Here is a 7,856-nt window from a genome sequence, read left to right on the forward strand (position 1 = left end):
ACTGTTAAAGACCAGGTCAAAACCATTAGAATTTTATGTGTATTATGCAGTAACATATATTTTATTTCTTGATCCTTTAAAAAACTATATAATTAATCAGATTTACCATAAATAAAACAATTCAAAGGATTGCTTCACCATAAAGTACTCAATGCTTCAAGTTTCCTGAATTCTAAAACTATCTCAAAATTACATTTATACAATAATCTTTTTTGTTTGCTTTTGACTAATTTTGTATGAGATTTCCTATGTAAATAAAAAATCCATATATTTAATATTAAAAAATCCACTGTATTAAACCAATATATTTTTAGCCATTTATAACTGCTGAATAGATTTTCCCCCCAGTTTGGAGTGATAACTTAGATACTTTATGTATCAAATTTTAAAGTTGGTCTGGATAAAAGCAGAAATATTGATCAATTCCTATAAAGTTTCAACTCAAAATTTATGTTTGGAGAAGTCAACCTCATCTTTACCATGAGTGGTGTGGTTCTAGGATAATTTGCTAAAATCAAGAGTTTCTCTCCTTCTACTTCATATTTGGAACTTGTTCACCTTTCATCCACGTCCAACTCTAAACTTCTTCTTTTTTAAATATATTTATTTATTTAATTGGCTGCATCAGGTCTTAGGTGTGGCACGCGGGATCTTCGGTGTGGCATGCAGGATCTTTAGTTGCGGTGCACAGGCTCGAGAGCGCGGGCTCCCTAGTTGTGGCGTGTGGGCTCTAGAGTGCGTAGGCTTAGTTGCCCCGTGGCATGTGGGATCTTAGTTCCCCAACCAGGGATCGAACCTGTGTCCCCTGCATTGGAAGGCGGATTCTTTTTTAAAATAAATAAATTTATTTATTTATTTATTGCTGCATTGGGTCTTCGTTGCTGCACGTGGGCTTTCTCTAGTTGTGGCAAGTGGGGGCTACTCTTCATTGCGGTGCGTGGGCTTCTCATTGCGGTTGCCTCTCTTGCTGCAGAGCACGGGCTCTAGGCGCGTGGGCTTCAGTAGTTGTGGTGCACAGGCTTAGTTGCTCTGTGGCATGTAGGATCTTCCCGGACGAGGGCTCAAACCCACGTTCCCTGAATTGGCAGGCGGATTCTTAACCACTGCACCACCAGGGGAGTGGAAGATGGATTCTTAACCACTGAACAACCAGGGAAGTCCCTAAACTTCTTATTTTTGATTAAGCAATTCTGAAGATTACTTCTGGTCTAACGGCCGAGATCATCACTCTTTCTTTCTCTCCAAAAAAAAAAATGCCATTTACAGAAATACAGAAAATGTGATGATACAAAATTTTAAGTTATTAACAAAATAGGAATGCTTCTACTTGGAATTCAATTTTCTATATAATATTTTTACTTTTGGTAGAACATAGCTGTTAACACCTAAAAGTCAATCAGTTCTGGCCATCAGAGTAAATCTAGAGTCCATTAAGATTTTACGTTAAAATAAATTCCATTAAGATGGCTGTCTACTATCCCACTTAAATAACCTGTGAATGTAGAGAACTGCCCTTTAAGTATGAATGGGTGGTTTCTTCTCAAATACATACCCAAAAAAGGTCAAAATAGGTTTTAATATATTAATTGCCAAGGTGTCCTCATTCACACACACAACACACACAATAAACAAAAATACCACATCTTTGTGTTCTTGCAGGTACTCGTAACAGCAGTCTACACTCACACACAGGTTATCAAACTTTGTTGTTGTTATTTACTTATTTATTTGGCTGCGTCGGGTCTTAGTTGTGGCATGCAGAATCTTTCATTGTGGTGCACAGGCTCTCTAGTTGTGGTTCGCGGACTCCAGAGCACACAAGCTCAGTAGTTGTGGCACACGGGCTTAAGTTGCCCCACGGCATGTGGGATCTTAGTTCCCCGACCAGGGATAGCACCCGCGTCCCCTGCATTGGAAGATGGATTCTTTACCACTGGACCACCAGGGAAGTCCCCAAACTTTGTTGTTTTGAGGGGGTGTGTGCGTGTGTGCAAGTATACTAGAATATCCACTAACCATCTTTCATTACACTCTAAGAGAAAAATGCTTACTGTCACCTTAACTTTCAATATTTATTAAGTAAAGTTGAATTTCTTTTCATGTTTACTGACTTTGTTTTCCTTGGTGAATAACTGCTGATGTCCTTCAACATTTTTTCCCTAATTAGGTTGTTTTTGTTCACTGATGTGTAAGAGATCTTAGAAAGTTAGGCTGGCTATTTATGATACACATATGCAACTACTCACATATTCACTGACTGCCTATCAAGTGTCAGGCACTGTTCTAGCCACTTATCACAAGTATCTAAATCAACTTTTTGCAAGCATCATTCTACATGGCTACCTGTTCAATACTATATAGACAGAATGCTTAAATTATGTTCTCTTATCAAAGACAAATATTTTAAAAATTATTTATTTCAGATGATTCTATCTTATGTGTTTTCAAGTTTTAATACTTCATCCACTGTGAAGTTTGATCATGTCTGTCTATTTTTCTAATGGGGTGCTTATGTTTTATAATTGATTTGAGCTCTTCACTGTATTCACTGAAAGTATTTTTCCTCCAGCACTTGCCCTTGAAATATATTCATGACATTTTTAAACCTACATAAGTTTATATTGTCAAATCAATCTCATCTTTGGTACTTCTTTTCTACTGCTCCTTCTAAGTGCTTCAGCATAAATGACATTAAGAGTTATCTCATGTCCTGTTTTTTTTTTGGAGTTAGACCCAACTTTATTTTTTCAAATAGTTAACCAAGGGTCCCAGTTCTATTTATTAAATAATCTATCTTGGTCTCTAGATTTGAAATGCTACTTTTCACATAGAGTAAATTCATCTATTCTTTTAATCATATCTTTTCTTTTGATGTAACATTTACATATGATGAAATGCACAAATCTTAAGCATACAGTAGCTGATTTTTGACACATGCATACATCTCTCTAACCCATTCTTTTGCTTTTCTACTTAGTGTCTCTCTCCCAGTATGAGTTAAATATTTCTCATTAAAAAAAAGCAGTTTTAGTTTCACCATTTAACTTTTTACTTAGTATACAATGTGAGGTTTCTAAACTTGATTTTTTCCCTCTGAATGGTTATGAATAAAATATAATCTATCTGCTTAGTATTGGTCTCTGAGATTCTTTTTATTATATATATATTGTTTTCCTATCTAGTAGGATCTATTTTAGCACTGTTCTTTGAATCTGTTTTTGTGAGCCAGTACTACACTATTAGAAAGCACTAGCTGCCCTACACGCATAACTTTTTTTTTTTTTAGCCACGTGGCTTGCGGGATTTTAGTTCCCCAACCGGGAATTGAACCCACGCTCCATGCAGTGGAAAGGTGGAGTCCTAACCACGGGACCACCAGGGATTTCTCCCCATAACTTTTCTTTCTCCAAGTTTTCCCTCTATTCTCATCTGTCTTGGTTGATCTTTTTTTTTTTTTTTTTTGCGGTACACGGGCCTCTCACTGTTGTGGCCTCTCCTGTTGCGGAGCACAGGCTCTGGATGCGCAGGCTCAGCGGCCATGGCTCACGGGCCCAGCCGCTCCGCGGCATGTGGGATCTTCCCAGACCAGGGCACGAACCCGTGTCCCCTGCATCGGAAGGCAGACTCTGAACCACTGTGCCACCAGGGAAGCCCTGGTTGACCGTTTTTACACAAGGAAAAAAGTGGAAGTACCTGACCCACTTAGCAATTCTAGCAATTGCAAAAAACAGTATTTAATCCAATGAAAATTACTAAAACTGGCTCCAGATAAAAAGAGAGCTATTTTCAACCAAATTTGGAGTAACATTTCTACAATGTTACAACTTTATAACATCGCTCATTTTTCTCTTTTTTCCCCTTCTTTCCAACAAATAATATCACTGTTCCGATTACCTTAATTTTAATGATTCCATCTTGTGGTTCACAGTGTTGCTTCAGAAAAAGCTTTAGTTTATCACGAGAAAATAGGTGTTTTCTGCGGCTACAAGGGGAAAAGGAGGAGAAAGAAGAAAGTGTTAGTATCAAAGAATTCAATCTGAACTCCATCATCTCTTTTGAATGCATAACCTCAATTTCAAGCTTAGGAAAAGAAGAAAATTTCATTTTCCAATAGTAGTTATATAGAAGTTACGAGAAACTTCAAATAGAAGTATTTATGTAGAATGTTATAAAATCAGCTTGAGTGGATCTACCATAAAAGTCCATTACAAAAACAGCATACGGGGCTTCCCTGGTGGCGCAGTGGTTGAGAATCTGCCTGCCAATTCAGGGGACACGGGTTCGAGCCCTGGTCTGGGAAGATCCCACATGCCGCGGAGCAACTGGGCCCATGAGCCACAACTACTGAGCCTGTGTGTCCGCAGCCTGTGCTCCGCAAGAAGAGAGGCCGCGACAGTGAGAGGCCCGCGCACCGCGATCAAGAGTGGCCCCTGCCCACTGAAACTAGAGAAAGCCCTCGCGCAGAAACAAAGACCCAACACAGCCAAAAATAAATAAATTAATTAATTAATTAATTTTAAAAAAAAACCAACAAAAAAACCCTTTCCGTCCCCTACCCCCTGCCATAGCACTTTGATCTTTAAAAAAAAACAACAAAAAACCCCCAGCATATGCATTTGTTGCTTAGGAACCACTTAGAAATCAAATAAACCTCAAGGAAAATATACCACAGAGTAAACCAAATTTTATAAAATTAGATGATCATTCCTACAAGTATCACCATTAAAATTCTTAACATAATTAAAATTCATAGACTACCAGATATTATCACATAATACTATGTAAATCAACATTCAAAAGGATATTGTGAATAGAACTGAACATGGGTTTTTATCAAATTCTAAAATATTCTGTATTTAAACATCATATGGCAGCCAACAAATTCATGGGATTAAAATTAAAGAGAGCTAGATTTATTATGATTCTAAAAATACACTATTTTTCATTTTCCCTTGCTCCCAAATTAAAAAACAGCACCACCACCACACACAGAGCAGAACAAAAAAATAACACACAAGTATTTCTGGAAAGGTTCTGGAAAGAAAGGAAATGTTTGAACTGAATTTAAAGTATTCCTTTCAAAAAAAACCAAGTTAAAAGCTTCTATGAGTAAACAAACAATATAGGAGTTTTTAAGTAGTAGCCCTCCCCCAAATATATATTCTTTTCCTAAACTACAGGAAGGACTATACGAATAAAAGGATCTGAAAAAGGATCCCAGCACCATACAGTAGCTGAGAAGGTAATTATGTTTTGACTATTGACTAAATATACTAGTCCTCAAGAAATGTATTGTCCTACCTGGCACGTATTAGCCATATACTTATTTTTTAAGACTTTTTCGATGTGGACTGTTTTTAAAGTCTTTACTGAATTTGTTACTATATTGCTTCTGTTTTATATTTTTGGTTTTCTGGCCAAGAGGCTTGTGGGATCTTAGCTCCTGGACCAGGGATTGAACCCGTACACCCTGCATTGGAAGGTGAAGTTTTAACTGCTGGACCACCAGGGAAAGTCCCTGTTTTGTTTTTTTGTTCTTTTTTTAAATAAATGAAATTAAAATTAAAACTTCCGTTCCTCACTATTACTAGCCACAGTTCCACCATACTGGACAGCACACATATAACCTTTCTATCATTGCAGAAAGTTCTACTTGTCAGAGCTACTCTATCATATCAAGTCTTCCTTACAGGAATATTAACATCTCTTTATTATAGGAACAGTATTATCTTTTATTTTTTGCATCAATAACTCAAATACTTCCTCTTTTCCATATTGTGTGAAGCATATTCCAGACATCATATTATTTCATCTGTAAGTTTTTCAGCATGTATCTTTAAAAGACAATGGCTCTTTAAAAAACATAACCACCAAAGCATTTTGTAAAATGTTATAAATTAGTAACAATAATTCCTTAATATCATCAAATGTCCTTTCAGTGTTCAGATTTAGTTGTTTTGCTTCATTTGTACAGTTAGTATATTTGAATCAAGATCCAAATAAGCTCTGCATATTATGATGGGTTGACCTGTCTCTGAAGGTTCCCCTCTACCTCTTTTTTATTTTTTTAAGTTTTTATTGGAGTATAATTGCTTTACAATGGTGTGTTAGTTTCTGCTTTATAACAAAGTGAATCAGTTATAAACATATAGCCCCGTATCTCCTCCCTCTCGTGTCTCCCTCCCTCCCACCCTCCCTACCCCACCCTTCTAGCTGGTCACAAAGCACCGAGCTGATCTCCCTGTGCTATGAGACTGCTTCCCACTACCTATCTAGTTCACATTTGGTAGTGTATATATGTCCATACATACACTACCCATCTCTAACTTTGTCCCAGCTTACCCTTCCCCCTCACCGTGTCCTCAAGTCCATTCTCTAGTAGGTCTGCGTCTTTATTCCTGTCTTGCCCCTAGGTTCTTCATGACCATTTTTTTTTCTTTTGGATTCCATATATATGTGTTAGCATATGGTGTTTGTTTTTCTCTTTCTGACTTAACTTCGCTCTGTATGACAGACTCTAGGTCCATCCACCTCACTACAAATAACTGAATTTCATTTCTTTTTATGGCTGAGTAATATTCCATAGTATGTATGTGCCACATCTTCTTTATCCATTCATCCGTCGACGGACACTTAGGTTGCTTCCATGTCCTGGCTATTGTAAATAGGGCTGCAATGAACATTGTGGTACATGACTCTTTTTGAATTATGGTTTTCTCAGGGTATATGCCCAGTAGTGGGATTGCTGGGTCGTATAGTAGTTCTATTTTTAGTTTTTTAAGGAACCTCCATACTGTTCTCCATCGTGGCTGTATCAATTTACATTCCCACCAACAGTGCAAGAGGGTTCCCTTTTCTCCATACCCTCTCCAGCATTTATTATTTGTAGATTTTTTGATGATGGTCTTCTGACCGGTGTGAGATGATATCGCATTGTACTTTTGACTCGCATTTCTCTAACGATTAATGATGTTGAGCATTCTTTCATGTGTTTGTTGGCAATCTGTATATCTTCTTTGGAGAAATGTCTATTTAGGTCTTCTGCCCAGTTTTGGATTGGGTTGTTTTGTTTTTTTGACATTGAGCTGCATGAGCTGCTTGTAAATTTTGGAGATTAATCCTTGGTCAGTTGCTTCACTTGAAAATATTTTCTCCCATTCTGAGGGTTGTCTTTTCATCTTGTTTATGATTTCCTTTGCTGTGCAAAAGCTTTTAGGTTTCATTAGGTCCCATTTGTTTATTTTTGTTTTTAATTCCATTTTTCTAGGAGGTGGGTCAAAAAGGGTCTTGCTGTGATTTATGTCATAGAGTGTTCTGCCTATGTTTTACTCCAAGGGTTTGTTAGTGTCTGGCCTTGCATTTAGGTATTTAATCCATTTTGAGTTTACGTTTGTGTATGGTGTTAGGGAGTGCTCTAATTTCATTCTTTTACATGTAGCTGGTCAGTTTTCCCAGCACCACTTATTAGAGACGCTGTCTTTTCTCCATTGTATATCCTTGACTCCTTTATCAAAGATAAGGTGACCATATGTGCATGGGTTTATCTCTGGGTATTCTATCCTGTTCCATTGATCTATACTTCTGTTTTTGTGCCAGTACCATACTGTCTTGATTACTGTAGCTTTGTAGTATAGTCTGAAGTCAGGGAGCCTGACTCCTCCAGCTCCGTTTTTCTTTCTCAAGATTGCTTTGGCTATTCAGGGTCTTTTGTGTTTCCAAACAAATAGTGAAAATTTTTGTTCTAGTTCTGTGAAAAATGCCATTGGTAGCTTGATAGGGATTACATTGAATCTGTAGATTGCTTTGGGTAGTATAGTCATTTTCACAATGTTGATTCTTCCAATCCAAGAACATGA

At 37.3% G+C, this 7,856-nt stretch overlaps 1 protein-coding gene across 3 annotated transcripts in view; it reads right to left on the reverse strand.

Annotated features, from left to right (window-relative positions):
• BAZ1A (bromodomain adjacent to zinc finger domain 1A) overlaps nucleotides 1–7,856 on the reverse strand; it is a 94,326-nt gene that overhangs the window by 44,999 nt on the left and 41,471 nt on the right. For all 3 annotated transcript variants that reach the window (XM_027111050.1, XM_027111051.1, XM_027111048.1), the window contains one exon: nucleotides 3,895–3,982. In XM_027111050.1, coding sequence (XP_026966851.1) covers nucleotides 3,895–3,982 — 88 coding nt within the window. The remainder of the gene's footprint in view (nucleotides 1–3,894; nucleotides 3,983–7,856) is intronic.

Source organism: Aethalodelphis obliquidens, unplaced genomic scaffold (genome assembly GCF_003676395.1).
Source record: "Aethalodelphis obliquidens isolate GAN/ISIS:26980383/991018 unplaced genomic scaffold, ASM367639v1 scaffold10, whole genome shotgun sequence".
NCBI classification, from domain to species: domain Eukaryota; kingdom Metazoa; phylum Chordata; class Mammalia; order Artiodactyla; family Delphinidae; genus Aethalodelphis; species Aethalodelphis obliquidens.